At 39.5% G+C, this 16,285-nt stretch overlaps 2 protein-coding genes across 2 annotated transcripts in view; both read left to right on the forward strand.

Moving 5' to 3' along the window:
- LOC123240847 (carcinoembryonic antigen-related cell adhesion molecule 5-like) overlaps nt 1–374 on the forward strand; it is a 40,578-nt gene extending 40,204 nt beyond the window's left edge. The window contains exon 6 of the mRNA XM_044668561.1: nt 91–374. Within this exon, the coding sequence (XP_044524496.1) occupies nt 91–374 (284 nt within the window). The remainder of the gene's footprint in view (nt 1–90) is intronic.
- Nucleotides 375–768: 394 nt separating this feature from the next.
- Nucleotides 769–16,285, forward strand: part of LOC123239951 (carcinoembryonic antigen-related cell adhesion molecule 5-like) — a 36,644-nt gene continuing 21,127 nt past the window's right edge. The window contains exons 1-3 of the mRNA XM_044667276.1: nt 769–1,000; nt 11,830–12,111; nt 12,485–12,736. Of these exons, the coding sequence (XP_044523211.1) occupies nt 808–1,000; nt 11,830–12,111; nt 12,485–12,736 (727 nt within the window). The 5' untranslated portion in view covers nt 769–807. The remainder of the gene's footprint in view (nt 1,001–11,829; nt 12,112–12,484; nt 12,737–16,285) is intronic.

Below are 16,285 nucleotides of genomic sequence, written 5' to 3' on the forward strand. Positions count from 1 at the left end.
GTCTTAGAGAGGCTACTTCCAAACCAGTTCTTTGGTTATAAGGTAAGAAAAAGAACCAACACAGTCATTTTCTGTCTATTTTCTGCACAGGGCCACTCTCCAAACCTATCATCATCAGCTCCAACATGGTTCCAGTGGAGAACAAGGACAGTTTCTCATTGACTTGCCAGGCTACAGGTGTAATAGTCACGTACCGGTGGTTCATAGACCAACGTGCCCCATCTGGTGACATGATAAATGTGTCCCCGGATAACAGGACACTCACTATACGCAGTATGCCAAGGGAAGACAAAAGACCCTTTGTGTGTGAAACCGAGAACCCATTTAAGCGAGATAGAAGTGATCCATTCATAGTGAATGTTACTTGTGAGTAAATTTGTTCTTCCTATATGGTGCATGATTATGGCCTGGTGGTGTGTTCACAGAGGTCAGCCTAATTCAGTCATTTCTTTGAGTGCTAAAGATCTAGTCTCTGAGGTTCCCACCCCCCTTTAATATTTAGGGAGCTGTGATTGGCCTTGTCTTGGTGGACTTGTGTGAAGGGTGGCCAGCCATGGTGCTGAACTGGAGAAAGACCTAAGATCTTCCAAGTTCAGATTCTAACTAATAAAGTGGAGGAAGAGCTGTGAATTTCCCATTTTAAAGGAGGATCCGGGAGACACAGTGGTCCCTGGTGATGGATTATAGAATTAGAGATGCCCCTTTTTTCTGCTATAATCTCAATATGGAATTCTTCTTTTTCCTCCAGATGGCCCAGATCCCCTGACTATTGCCCCTCATGTTGAACATTACAATATAGGGGAACAAATGGAGTTGATCTGTTCTGCTGAATCTAATCCACCCGCCCAATTCAATTGGTTTTTCAATGGAAAAAAGTTGAATAATTCACCCACATTCTCTGATACTGCGTCCCTCAATCATATTGGAACCTATACCTGTCATGCATCTAACTCATATACTGGCCTGAATCGCACCAAAGAGAAGAATCTTATGATCTATGGTGAGTAGCTGGATTTGGCCTCCAACTTTGTGTTCGCCTCTCTCCTTCCCTGGCATGAAAGAAACAGAGATAAATGATATTCTTCCTTCTTGGTCCCATGGCACAATGTGTTGTGGTAGAAGGAGCTCTGAGCTCAGAGTCATGAAACTTGGGTAGAATCCTTCATTTCTCATCTATCTGTGTAGTAAGTGTGTCTACTCCTTTTCCAGCCTCTGTTTCTTCATCTGGAAAACAGGATAATCATTTGCTTTGCATATAATAGGATTCTATGAGGAGAAAGTCCTTTTTACATTTTGAATACAAAAATCATGCTAGTTGTCATTTTCATCATTGTTGTTGATATTAGAATATTTTCTTCTGTCCCAGCAACATACAACCTTCTTTGTCTCCCAACTTCTAGGACTACAGCTTGAATAATTGCCCCTGCTCTCTTTCCCTTGGTCTTTCCTTCAGTCCATTTCACTTGGTGCTGTGGCCACACAGGATGTTTCTAGTTTTTGTTAGAGTATGAGCTATGGTCATGCAGTAGAGCAGGACTCAATCCCCTTTTGCAAGGAAATTCTGAACATGGAAATGGGAATTTCAACTTCGTCTCCTTTCACTTACATAGATTAAACATTGCACCTATATTTTTCATCTTTGTGGTGTAAAATGTCACATGGAAGCATGGCTGCTATGAAACTTGGTTCTTATCCATGTAAAGGGAAGATCGGCTTCAGCAAACAGTGCCTGGGTCCACAGTATGATCCCTGCTGCCCAATTAATTCCCTGCTTTGCTCTCTTATGGACAATTGACAGACCCTCCAAACCCCTAATTACACTAGTGTGCAGCAGGACCATAGAGAGATCATCTCTGACCTTAGTTTCCTTTTATTTCATGGAGCTTTATTGTTTACAAACCTTAGGGGTATCCCAACGTCCTGTCCCTGACTCTGGGGACTTTCTGAATGGAGAGCAGGGGGAAGAGATAGATTTGTGAAGTGGGGAGGTGACCTTCCGAAAGTCAGACACCAACAGTATATGCTTTAGAGGAGAGATGACTTTTTGTTGGCCTAAGCCTGTGCTTAAAAATCCCTAAAGCCCTAATTTTAATTTAGCTTTTAAATTATCTATGTGTTACTATATTTTCTTTTGTTTAATATTTCCCAATTACCTTTTCATCTGGTTCAGTCTGCATCTGGGAGATTTGCAAGCTATGTATTTGACACCTGTGGTCTGAATGACTTTTTCCTTAATTTTTCCAATTAACCAACACATATTTTCTGTCCCACTTCTCACCTATCTCAGTAAAGAAAAAGAAAATACCTGTGACAAATATGGAAATTAAGGAAATCTAATTCCTATGATCAAAAAAAGCTGTTGCAACATTCACCCTGAATCCATTCCATTTCTGGAGTGAGGAAGCTGATTTCATTGGAAGTGTGTAGCTTTATGCAGAAAGTGAGTAACTTATTTCATCATGAGTCTTCTGCAATCCTGATTGGTCACTGAATTGATCAGAAGTCCTAATTCTTTCAAAGTTGTTTGCCTTTAGAACATTCTCATTACTGTATATATTGGGTTTATCATGTACTGTCTTGCTGAGGTCTGCTACTCCAACTCTATTCCACTGATCCTCCATTCTGGGTCTTTGCCAATACCACATTGTTTTGATGACTACTGTTTTATAGTACAGTTCAAGATCTCCTACTACTAGACTACCTTCCTTCATATTTTTTTCATTATTCCCCTTGATATTCTTGGTCTTTTGTTCTTCCAAATGAACTTTGTTATAGTTTTTTTCTAATTCAGTAAAAAAGTTTTTTGGTAGTTTGATAGGTATAAAACTAAATAAGAAGATTAATTTGAGTAGAATATTCATTTTTATTATGTTAGCTTGTCCTATCCATGAGCAGTCCATGTTTCGCCACTTGTTTAGATCTAGTTTTAATTGTGTGGAAAGGGTTTTGTAGTTGTGTTTGTATAAATCCTGTGTTTGTTGTGGGAGATAGATTCCTAAATATTTTATATTGTTTAAGGTGATTTTAAATGGAATTTCTCTTTCTAACTCTTGCTGCTGTGATGTGTTGGAAATACATAGAAATGCTAATGATTTGTGTGCATTTATTTTGTATCCTGCAACTTTGCTAAAGTTGTTTATTATTTCCACTAGCTTTTTAGTTGATTCTCTAGGATTTTTTAAGCCGATGATCATATCATCTGCAAGAGTGATAGCTTGGTCTCCTCACTGCCTATTTTAATACCTTCAGTTTCTTTTTCTTCTTTAATTGCTAATGCTATTGTTTCTAGTAAGCTGTTAAATAATAGAGGTGACAATGGGCATCCTTATTTCACTCCTGATCTTATTGGGAAGACTTCTAATTTATCCCCAGTACAGATAATGTTTTTTGATGGTTTTAGATATATACCATTTATTATTTTTAGGAAAGGCCCTTCTATTCCTATACTTTCTAGAGTTTTCAATAAGAATGGGTGCTGTATTTTGTCAAAGGCTTTTTCAGCATCTGTTGACATAATCATGTGGTTTTTGTTGGTTTGCTTGTTGATATAGTCAATTATGTGGATGGTTTTCCTAATATTGAACCATCCTTGCATTCCTGGTACAAAGCCTACCTGTTCCTAATAAATAACCCACATGATCACTTGCTGGAGTCTGTTTGCTAGTAGTCTATTTAAGATTTTTGCACATATGATCATTAAGGAGATTGGTCTGCAGTTTTCTTTCTCTGTTTTTGTTCTATCTGGCTTTGGGATCAGTACCATATTTGTGTCATAAAAGGAATTTGGTAGAACTCCTTCTTTGCTTATTATGCCAAATAGTTTGTATAGTAATGAGATTAGTTGTTCTTTGAAAGTTTGATAGAATTCACTTGTGAATCCATCTAGGCCTGGGAATTTTTTCTTAGGGAGTTCTTTGATGGCTTGTTCAATTTCTTTTTTTTTTGATATGGAATTATTTAAGTATTCTATTTCTTCTACTGTTAATCTAGGCAGTTTATATTTTTGTAAATATTCATCTATATCACCTATATTGCTCTATTTATTGCCATATAATTGGGCAAAATAGTTTTAATGATTGCTTTGATTTCCTCTTCATTAGAGGTGAGGTCTCCCTTTTTATCTTTTATACTGTTAATTTGGTTCTCTTCTTTCCTTTTTATAATTAGATTGATCAGTACTTTGTCAATTTATTTGTTTTTTCAAAGTACCAGCTTCTAGTCTTTTTTATTAATTCAATAGTAGTTTTACTTTCAATTTTATTAATTTCTCCTTTATTTTTTATGATCTCTAATTTAGTTTTTAACTGGGGGATTTTTACTTTGTTCACTTTCTAGTTTTTTTATTTGTATGCTAGTTCATTGATCTTTGTCCTCACTAATTTGTTAATATATGTACTCAAGGATATAAATTTCCCCCTGATTTCTGTTTTAGCTGCATCCCACAGATTTCGGTAGGATATCTAGATCATCATTATCATTTTCTTCAATGAGATTATTGTTTCTTTGATTAGTTCTTTAACTGATTTTTGAGAATCACATTATTTAATTTTTGATTTGCCTATTGATGTGCCCTTACTAATTATTATTTTATTGCATTATGATCTGAAAAGATTACATTTATTACTTCTGCTGTTTTGCATTTGTTTGCCATGTTTCTATGCCCTAGTACATGGCCAATATTTGTGAATGTACCATGTGCAGCTGAAAAGAATGTGTATTCTTTTTTGTCCCTATTTATTTTTCTCCACATGTCTATTAACTCTATTTTCTAGGAATTTATTCATCTCTCTTATCTCTTTCTTATTTATTTTTTGGTTTGATTTATCTATATCTGATAGAAGAAGGTTTAGATCTCACACTAGTATGGTTTTACTATTTATTTTCTCCTTGAGCTTCACTAGCTTCTCCTTTAGAAATTTGGATGCTCTACCATTTGGTGCATGCATGTTGAGTACTCTTATTTCCTCTATGTCTGTACTGCCTTTTATCAGGATGTAATTATCTTCCCTATCTCTTTTTTTAATAAAACCTTAGCTTCTGTGTATTGGCTCTTAGGTGGAAGAGTGGTAAGGGTGGGCAATGGGGATCAAGTGACTTGCCCAGGGTCACACAGCTGGGAAGTGTCTGAGGCTGGATTTGAATCTGGGATCTCCAGTCTCTAGGCCTGGCTGTCAATCCACTGAGCTACCCAGATGCTCCTTTCCTATCTCTTTTAATGAGTTCTATTTTTACTTTGGCTTTGTCAGATATCATGATTTCAATTCCTGCTGTCTTTATCTCAGTTGAAGCCCAATGGATTTTTCTCCAGCCTTTTCTTCTTTGTGCTATATATGTCTACCTGCCTCATGTGTGTTTCTTGTAGACAACATATGGTAGGATTTTGATTTTTAATCCACTCTGCTATTTGCTTCCATTTTATGGGTGAGTTCATGCCATTCACATTCAGAGTTTGAATTATCAGCTGTGTATTCCCCACCATTTTTATACCTTCTTCTTGTCCTGCCCTTTCTTATTTCACTATTTTCTTCTATACCAGTGTTTTGTTTTTAATCAGTCCCATTAGTCCCCTCCTTTATTTTATTTCCCTTTCTCCCCCTCCATTCTTATTTCCCTCTTATTACTCTTTAGAGTCTTTTTAAGTTACTCCTCAGCCCTCTCCCTCCCTAATATTGCTTCCTACCACATCAGTCCATTTGTTACCCTTCTACTTTTCTATAGGGCATGAATCAATTCTCTGCCCCAATGGATCTGATTCTTCTTCCCTCTTTAAGTTAATTTCAATGCACTTAAGAATTAAGTGTTTCCTCTCTCCAAATTTTTTACCCTTTCCTTTTATTGGTCTTCTCCCCAACAAGCTTCTTTATGGTATATGAATCCGCTCCATTTTGTCTCTTTTCCCATTTCTATTAATATATCTTCTTTTTTACCTCTACACACACACACACACACACACACACACACACACACACACACACACACACATTTCATCCTATAGAATTAGACACTGTTCCTTCTAGGTATACTTCTTCTATCTTTCCTGTTGATAATAACAAGTTTTAAGAGTTACCAATATCTTCTTTTCTTAAAGGGATATGTCAATTGAGCTTATTGGGTCCCTTAAAGAAAAGGTTTTTTGTTTTTTTATTTGTTTTTCCCCACTCTCTTAATTACCTTATGGTGATTCTCTTGAATCCTGTGTTTGAGCAGCAAACTCTCTGTTTAAGTTCAGTTTTTTCTTTATCACTGCTAGGAAGTCTTCAGTTTTGTTGAATGACCATACTTTCCTCTGCAAGAATATTCAGTTTTGCTGGAGAGTTGAATCTTGGTTATAGACCCAGTTCTCTTGCTTTCTGGAATATTATATTCCATGCCTTCTGGTCCTTCAATGTAGATGCAGCCAGATCCTGTGTTATCCTAACTGTGGTTCCCGGGTATCTGAATGACTTCTTCTTAGCAGCTTGTAATATTTTTTCCTTGGTCTGGAAGTTTTTGAATTTGGCTATAATATTTCTGGTAGTTGTCAGTTGTGGATTAATTGTAGGAGGTGACCTGTGGATTCTTTCAATTTCCACTTTTTCCCCTTGTTTGAGAATGTCAGGGCAGTTCTCTTGGATAATTTCCTGTAGGATTAGTCCAGGCTTTTCCTTTTGCCATGATGTTCCGGGAAACCAATAATTCTTAAATTGTCTGTTCAAGATCTGTTTTCCAGATCATAGGTTCTGCCAATGCAGTGTTTCTTATTTGCCTCAAATGTTTAATTCTTTTGATTTTGTTTTATACATTCTAGGCCCTTTGAAGTCATTTGCTTCTAGTTTTTAATTCCATTTTTTAAAGACTTGAATTTCATCTCTGGCTTTTTGGTCATCCTTCCCATTCTGGTCTGATTTTCCTTGTAGGTCATCTTTCATTTTATTTCCCTCATTTTCTAGTTCATCAGTTTTGGCTTTCAAGACACTATTTTCTTGTTTTAGTTCATACATTTTTTCCCAATTATCTTCAGCCTCTCTTAATTGTTTTTTGAATTGTATTTTGAGTGCTTACAAAGCCTGTGTCCAATTCACTAGAATTTCTTTGTTGCTGGGTAGAGATCTTTGTTCTTCTGTTTCATTTGGTCTTTGTTCACTTTCTGGAAAGAAGCTGTCAATTGTATTTTCTTTTTTCTTTTTCTGCTGTTTACTCATAATTTTTCCTTCTTTCCCTCCTGTAGTTGACTATATTCTTGCTTCTCTGATTATTTGCTGAATTTTTGATTTAGTACTATTTTGCCCTGAATGGGCACTTTCTCTACTTTACTGGTTGATTAGGTCAAGCACATGTTTTTAATGGGCTTTGATGTAAGATCTTCCTCAATTGGCAACAGATGTTGGTAGCTACTTTCTCTGCAGTCCAATCGGGAGGGGTGTTGGAGTTTCCCTGTCCCCTGAAGACTTCTTTTTTGTCCTATTGATGGAATTAAGCCAGGGCCAGGTTGATCTGTAGAGCTTGTGTACCCTGAGTGTAAAACCTTGATAGAAGGGGGTGTAAAATGGAGGGTTTTCCCTGCTTTTAAGTTGCCCTCCCTGCATTTCTCCTCTAGCCCCTTCCCTGACATCTGTGTTCAATGCTGTGAGACCAGTTCAGCTGTGCCAGCAAGGCCCTCTCTCTGGATTAATATGTTTGCCCATCTAGAGAATTCCAGGAGTAGCTGGAGACTGGCACAGCATGTGTAGGAGGGGTCCTGGGTTTCCCCTTCTTCCTACCTTCAAACCCAGAAGTTCAAGAATTCAGGCCTATTTCGTGGCGTGCCTCTTGAGGTGTCCAGCAGGAGCTCTGTCCTGTTGTTATATTTGGTTTTCTTTTCCCTCAAAGCTCTTTGTTTTTTTATCTCTGTGGGGAAGGGTATGGAAATCTGAAGTTTTGCTCCATCTCCATCATCCCAGAATCCTCCTATTCATCTATTTTTTAAAAACCCTTCTCTTCTATCTTAGACTCAAAACTTAGTATTGTTTCCAAGGTAGATGAGAAGAAAAGGCTAAGCAAAGGGAGTTAAGTTACTTGCCTAGTGTCACATCCAGGAAGTGTCTGAGGCCAGATTTGAACCCTGGTCTTCCTGACTCTAGGCCCTTATAACCACTGAGAACCTAACTGCCCCTTCATTACCTATATGTTTAAGATAATTTATATAGAATTGAGATTCGTTGTTCCTTTCGTGTTCTAAATCAATGGTAAATCAATCTGATCCTGGGGATTTTTTCATAGGGAGCTAATTTGTGGTTTCTTCAATGTCTTTTTCTAAGATCAAGTATTTCAAGTATTCTATTTTGAATTCTGTCGATCTGAGAAATTCATATTTTTGTAAGTATTCATCCATTTTACTTACATTTCAGTTTTGCTGGCACATCATTGGTCAAAATAACTTCTCAGAATTTCGTTAATTTGAACTTCACTGGTAACACATTCATCCTTTTTCTTTTTGCTATTGGTATAATTTTCTTTTCTTCTTTCTTTAAGCAAATTAACCAATGGCCTACCTATTTTATTTTTTATTTTAAAAAACAGATCCTAGTTTTATTTATTTTTTTAATTTTGATTTTATTAAACTCTTTTTTGATGTTCAGGATTTCCATGTTTGTGTTTAATTGGAGATTTCATGATCTTTCCAGGAAATTGAAGTCAGTTCTCTCCACAGACAGGCCTATAGAGGCTAAGATTTGCTATGCCACACAAGGTGTCAACTGCTACTCTGTGAAACTTCTTAGAGTAATGAGCCAGAATCATTTCTGTCCTCCAGTACCACTTAGAGGACACAAGGAGACCTATAGTAAGAAAGAAAGAAAGACCTGAGGCCAGATATGATTAAGCCAGTTTTATGTGCTTCTGATTACAGTGGGGCAAATGTTGGAGCCCATCCTCAGTCATGAAGGGATTAGGTTGGATGGGAGTCTGTTTAAGGTTCTCAGCACTGTTGCAGAATCAGTCCAGGAATCCAGTTCAGTTCAGTTCTCCAAGCCATCCCAAATCATTCTTGGAGCAGAAATGAGCAGGGAGTCAAGTCCATCAAAAGTAGATCCTGTTCGGCCTATGGAATCAAGAAAGTCCCTGGGGCTGTTTCCTTGAGCTACAACTTGCTGGCAGCTCTCCTCCATCTCTCTTCAAATTTACCTCCAGCCTGCTCCCTCCCTCTTCCCTTTCCTGCTTCTCCATTCTTTCCTTCTGTGTCTTCCTAGATCTTTTCTTTTTTATTTTGGGGCTACAAAAGTCTAGGTCTGGCACCTCTTCTCCTAAAAATGGGAGAAGGAAAAAACTGTTTCCTAGAGAAAAACATTGAAAAGAAAAAGAGGAGTAATGAATAACCCATAAAAGAAGAACAATGAGAGCCAGGACAGTAAATACTGTGCAACACAAGCTTGGGGAAGGGAGACCAGGCTCCTAGAGAAGGTGAAAGAATAGAGGAATAGTCTTGATTTCTCTCCCATATTTTGTGAGACAGATCAGAAGAAAGGAGAGTCAGAGGCAGCCCAACCCTACTCTCTAATCTTTCTGATTAAAAAAAAAGTAGAGTTCCCAATCAGAGTCACTGCTACCAGTATTCCATTCATAATCCCAGGCCCTTCTGAAAAAGATTTCATGACCTCCTCTTAAGAGCTGATCTGTGGGTTCAGCTTGGTTGCTCAATGGATTGAGAGTCAGGCCTAGAAGCCGGAATTCCTGGGTTCAAATCTGGCCTCAGACACTTTGTAGTTCTGTGACTCTGAGCTAGACGCCTAACCCACATTGCCTAACCCTTCTACCTTGGAACCAATACGTAGTATTGATTCTAGTGCAAAAGATAAGGGTTTTAAAAAAGAGTTGATTTGTGATGGAGAGACAAGAAAAAAAAGGGAGGCTGAATGTTGCTGCTAGGAGAAAAGAGATTGGCAACATCAGGAAAATAGTCCCTATCTGGTCATTATAACCCATAGAGCATCCATTGGCAGGGGCATAGAGCCCATTATAACTCTACCAGTCCATGGAGACAAGTCTCCTCTCCCCCTCAAGTCTTCTCTTCCTTGGGCTAAGCATCTCTAGTGCCTTCAATTGATCCTTCAATTAAATAAGTGTGTGCTCATGTCTCTTCTCTACTCATGACTCCTGATTGCCTACAGAGTATCCTTCAGTGTTCTTAGTCTGGCATTAAACCTTAGTCCTTCACAAAATGGCAGAAGACCTTTCGGATACTTCTGGCCATGCATTGTCTGCTCAGAAAGCATGTATCTACCTTTGGCACTTGGAACACATGCTGTAATTTCACTCCTCTGAACCTCTGTTCAGGCAATGTTCACATTTTATAAAGAGCTTTTATAGGTGGACTCATTTGATATAACAACACTATGAAAATGAGATTACTATTCACATTTTACAGATGAAGAAACTGAGACACAAATAGGGACTTGCTAGTAAGTCACACAGGCAGTAACATTCTGAGATAAGATTTGAACTCAGATCTTTCTCACTCTAAGTTCAACAATAGTCACTATGCCATGCCAGGCATTGGATCTATTGTGGTTGCCAAGGCAACTTTCAAAAAGTTCTACCATGACCTTCTGGCCCAGAAGCATGCTCACTGTTCCTTCATATTCTCCCCCACCCCCCACACACACACTTGAAAACATGGCTAGCTGGCCTCAGATTTGTCACCTTCTTGGCCAGTGCCACTTGGTTTTACTGAATACAAGTGGGAGGCTCACTCTTCCTCACACTAAACTTCACAACAGGGACCCAGGGAGGGAGTGCAAGCTCTACCAAAATAACAAGAAGAAAGTTCAAGGAAGCTGAAATGTTTCTAACTTATTCATTCCACTTTGGAAATGAATCGTAAGACAACTGGCCAAGGATGACCCAAGAAGGAAGTCTTGCGAGCCTACAGGATGTGCCCCAGAGATTGTTCTGGAACACACACTTCTTCACTGGCAAGGCCTCTACCTTCCAACTAGAGATAAGGAAAGGGCTCTACTTGGGCCATGAAGGCTCAGGGGAAATTAGACCCAATTGATTTAACTTAATAGAATAAGACCATATCTGAGCTTGAAGAAGATCATCTTCAATATTCTCATTCTCATTGTGTAGGCAAGGATATTCCTAAGGATAGAGGATAGTCCAAAGCAGGGACTTTCTGAATCTTCTGTAAATAGGCATGAACTGCCTCCTGGGGGCAAAACACAGTCATAGGCATGAGAGATGTTACTGTGGGTTCAAAATCTCTAGAATTGAACCAGATCTCTCCTGACTCCCAGTCTGAGTCTCTTCCTTTTGTACCCTGCTACTAACTGGTCTATTCCCACTCTCTGCCTTTCCTTTTCTTTCCTCTTCAGAGTTAAAGCAATGTTTCTCTTTCTAAGCACAATCTCCCTGTGGCCTGTCCCTAGTTCATCCTCTGTAGCCTCTACCAATATCCTCAACAAGGTGTGGAAGTAAGTAACCCTGGATCCTTGAAGTTCAGGCCAAGGAAACATAAACTCAGTGGTCCTGCCAAGCTGGAAAGGCCTCAAATACAAGCACAGATTTTGAATGAAGGGGTCTGTCACTGCTGTACCAGCTTGCCTCAGCCCAGAAAGACTGAGCACCAGGGGCTTGGGCTCCATGTGAATGTCTTTGTCAGCCACAGGAATGGAAGATGAACTTTTCCTAAGGTCTGGAGGAGTTGTGATCTGCACCAGAGAAAGGGCTGTCCTTGCCATTGAAATCACAGCTTCTTGGTCTCTGGTCTCAAACCTTGTCTCACTCTTAGAGAGGCTACTTCCAAATCAGTTCTTTGGTAATAAGGTAAGAAAAAGAACCAATATAGTCATTTTCTCTCTATTTTCTGCACAGGGCCACTCCCCAAACCTACCATCAGCAGCTCCCACATGATCCCAGTGGAGAACAGAGACACTGTCTCATTGACATGCCTGGTTAGGGATGAAATTCAAGTTGTGACATATCGGTGGTTCATAAACGAAAGTGCCGCATCTGGTAACAGGATACAGCTGTCCCCGGATAACAGGATACTCACCATACGCACTGTCACAAGGAAAGATGAAGGATCTTATGTGTGTGAAATCGAGAACCCGTATACTAGCAATAGGAATGTTCCATTCACACTGAATGTTGCCTGTGAGTAAATGTGTTCTTCCTATATGGTGCATGCTTATAGCCTGGTGGTGTATTCCCAGAGGTCAGCCTAATTCAGTCACTTCTCTGAGTGCTAAAGATCTAGGCTCTGAGGTTCCCATCCCCCTTAATCTTTAGGGAGCTCTGATTGGCCTTGTCATGTTTTCTGGAGGAGGGTGGCCAGACATGGTGCTGAACTTAGGACCTAAGATCTTCCAAGTTCAGATCCAAACTCATAAAATAGAGGAAGAGCTGTGAATTTCCCAGCTCAAAGGAGGATCAGGGAGACACAGTGGTCCCTGGTGATGGGTTACAGAATAGGAGATGTCCCTCTTTCTGCCATAATCTCAATATGGAATTATTCTCTTTCTTCCAGATGGCCCAGATACCCCCATGATTGTCACTGCAATCGATCATTACAATGTAGGGGAATATATTGAGTTGAGCTGTTCTGCTGTATCTAACCCACCTGCTCAATTCACTTGGTATCTCAATGGGAAAAAGTTCAGCAATTCATCTACATACTCTGCTAATGCATCCATGGATCATGCTGGAACCTATACCTGTGAGGCATCTAACTCAATTACTGGCTTGAATAACACCAAAGAGAAGAGTCTTACAATCTATGGTGAGTAGCTGGATTGTGTCCCCAACTTTGTGCTCTCTCCTTCCCTGGCATCAGAGAAACAGAGATAAGTGATATTCTTCCCTCCTACTTCCATGGCACAGTATTGTAGAAGGAGCCCTGAGCTCATAGTAATGAAACTTGGGTGGAATCCTTCCTTTCCTGTCTACTATCTGTGTAGTAAGTGTGTCTGCTCCTTTCCCAGCCTCAGTTTCTTCATCTGGAAAAAAGGATAATCATTTGCTTTGCATATACTAGGATTCTATGTGGAGAAAGTCCTTTTTACATGTTGAATACAAAAATTATGCGAGTTGTCATTGTCATCATTGTTGTTGATATTGGAATATTTTCTTCTGTCCCAGCAACATACAACCTTCTTTGTCTCCCAACTTTTAGCACTGCAGCTTCAATGACTTCCCCGTACTCTCTCCCGTGGTCTTTCCTTCAGTCCATTTCACTTGGTGCTGTGGCCCCAGAGGGTGTTTCTAGTCTTGATTGGAGTATAAGCTATGGTCATGCAATGGGGCTGGCCTTTAATCCCCTTTTGCAGGGAAATTCTGGAGATGGAAAGGAGAATTTCAACTTTGTCTTCTTTCACACACAGAGATTCACCATTGCACCTATATTTTTCCTCTTTGTGGTGTAAAATGTCACATGAAAGCATGGCTGCTATGAAACCTGGTTCTTATCCATGTAAAGGGAAGATTGGCTTTAGCATCCAGTGGCTGGGTCCACAGTAATCCCTGCTGCCCAATTAATTCACAGGTCTGGCTCCTCCTGTGTACAGATGACAGACCCTCCACACCCCTAATCACACTAGTGTGCAGCAGGACCAGAGAGAGATCATCTCTGACCTTAGTTTCCTTTCATTTCATGGAGCCTTATTGTTACAAACCTTAGGGATATCCCACCTTCCTGTCCCTGACTCTGAGAACTTTCTGAATGGAGAGCAGGGGAAAGAATTAGGATTGTGAAGTGGGGAAGTGACCTTGGGAAAGTCAGACTCCAATAGTATACATTTTAGAGGAGGGATGACTTTTTGGTAGCCCAAGTCCATACTTAAGGATCCATAAATCCCACATTTTAATGTGGCATTTATATTATCTGTGTGTTACTGTATTTTCTTTTGTTACCTATTTCCCAATTACCTTTTCATCTAGTTCAGGCTGCACCTGGGAGTGTTGCAGGCTATGTATTTGACACCTTTGGTCTACATGACATTTTTCTTAATTTAAATTTTTTTTAAACCCTTAATTTCGGTGTATTGTCTCATAGGTGGAAGAGTGGTAAGGGTGGGCAATGGGGGTCAAGTGACTTGCCCAGGGTCACACAGCTGGGAAGTGGCTGAGGCCGAGTTTGAACCTAGGACCTCCTGTCTCTAGGCCTGACTCTCAACCCACTGAGCTACCCAGCTGCCCAATTTAATTTTTTCCAGTTAAACAAAATATATTTTCTGTCCCCCTTCTCACCTATCCCACTAAAGAAAAAGAAAATCCTTGTGACAAGTATGGACAGTCAGGGAAATCTAATTCCCATGCTCAGAAACATCTGTTGCAACATCCATCATTAGTCCATCCCATTTCTGAGGTGAGGCAGCTGATTTCATTGGAATTGTGTAGCTTTTTGTAGGAAGTGAGTAACTTATTTCATTATGGTTTTTCTGCAGTCCTGATTGGTCACTGCATTGATCAGAATTCCTCAATCTGTCAAAGTTGTTTGCCTTTTGAACATTAACATTATTGTATAATTACCCTCTTGGTTCACTCACTACATTCTACATCAGTTCATACAAATTTTCTGAAAATTCTGTTCTTGAACTCATTCTGTTCAATGTTCATATCAGTGACTTGGATCAAATGAATTAATATATGTAAAGAGCTTTGTAAATGGTGACCATTATTATTCTACTGATTCTACAGATAGACAGAAAGCATAATTTTGAAACTTGAAACAAAAGAGAGAAAAAAATTGGGAGGATAGGAATGGCAGGCATGAAGCAGTGAGGATCCAGAAGTAGCTCAGCAAACTGGCACAGTACATGGAATGTGATAAATGAATGTTATTGGGAATTACTATCAAGTCCTACCCTTGAGTACTGCAAAAAACCTGCTTTTGTAGGATGGGAATCTTGGGGGCACAGCGGTGTTGGTGTGGTTGAATGAGCACAGCCAGAGATTCAGATGGTATTCACAGAGGCTGTCCTAGTGCCATCTGCTGACTTCTTTTATTTATACCTTTTCTTTCTTAAGGTTACATACAGGGTTGGCATGGATACTCCATAATCAACATGAGTCTTTTCTTGGAGATAAGCATACATTAACCTTGTTGCCAATAAGTTTTGTTACTAACAACTTTTCAAGGTTTGTTTTCTTATCTTTTTGGCTATGGAGTGGAGAAAGCAGTCCAGTTAGTAGAGTGGGACATACGAGCCTTTAAGGGCAATTTCTCCATTTATCATCCATAGTTAACTATCGATTCAGGGATCAGGGAAGGGGAAACTTGGAGACTATTCTGGCCAGTTTTGGCAGGCACTTGTGTATCTAATTTAGGGTTTTAGAATTTTTAACATTAACTCACTATTTGCTGGTTTGTTATAGGGAGATTCTAGGGGAATTTCTGTATTATTACATATAAAGGTGGGGCTTTACCTAGAAGTTTGTAGGGGGCTTATAAGGATTCTAATAGCCTATAGTGTTCTTCTGTATTTTCCTGGGACTTTCTGAGGATATTAATCACTAAATAGGGATTTTTAATAAGAAAAGAGTCACATAGGGAGACTTAGGTGGAAATCCATCCTCCTGTAAATCTTGCTTTGCAGATTTCAGGGTTCATAGGAGACCTTGTCATCGATATGAACTCAATAGCCTTCGGCAGAGTATAAAAAGACCAAAGAATGAATAAGCATTGCACTCAGTGGGGTAGTGACTGGTCTTGTACTGTCTGTAAAATGCTTAGCACACATAGTAGGGCCTTAAAAGACATCTTTTCTCCCTTTCCTCCTTCTCCTCCTCTGTGGAGGTCGAATAACCATCTATAACATTGAATGGCCTAAAGATTTTTTTTTAGACCAGGGCTGGACCTGACAGTCACCAAAGTTTCTTTAATTCCAAACTTCCATGGTTCTGCCTGCAAGTTCAGCTGCCAGCTACAAAGGGATTTTCCCGGTTCTCCTTGACCCCAGAGGAAAGAACTTAGAGCAGTGAGTAAGAGCTGCAGAGGAGTGTTAGGATGATTGTCATGGCAAACTTCCCACCAATTACAGTGGTCCAAAATTGGAATAAGGTTACCTTAGCAAAGAGGTTTCCAAACAAAGGTTAGATTGGCTTGGGCTGGTTGACCCTCTCATCCAATCCTGAGCTGCTGTAGGATGCTTGGAATGTAAAAGGTGGTAGAAATGGCCAGACAGCAATTACTGAGGAAAAAAGGTTAGGGACTGATTAAACTAAAAGCTAGCTTGCTGTCTGGAGCCAGGGAAGTTGTAGGGGTCCTTCTGTGCTCCAGGAAGGTCAGGCCACCCCTGGAACTGATGTGTTATATTCACTTCTGGGCACC

The sequence above is a fragment of the Gracilinanus agilis genome, chromosome 3, assembly GCF_016433145.1.
Source record: "Gracilinanus agilis isolate LMUSP501 chromosome 3, AgileGrace, whole genome shotgun sequence".
NCBI lineage: Eukaryota > Metazoa > Chordata > Mammalia > Didelphimorphia > Didelphidae > Gracilinanus > Gracilinanus agilis.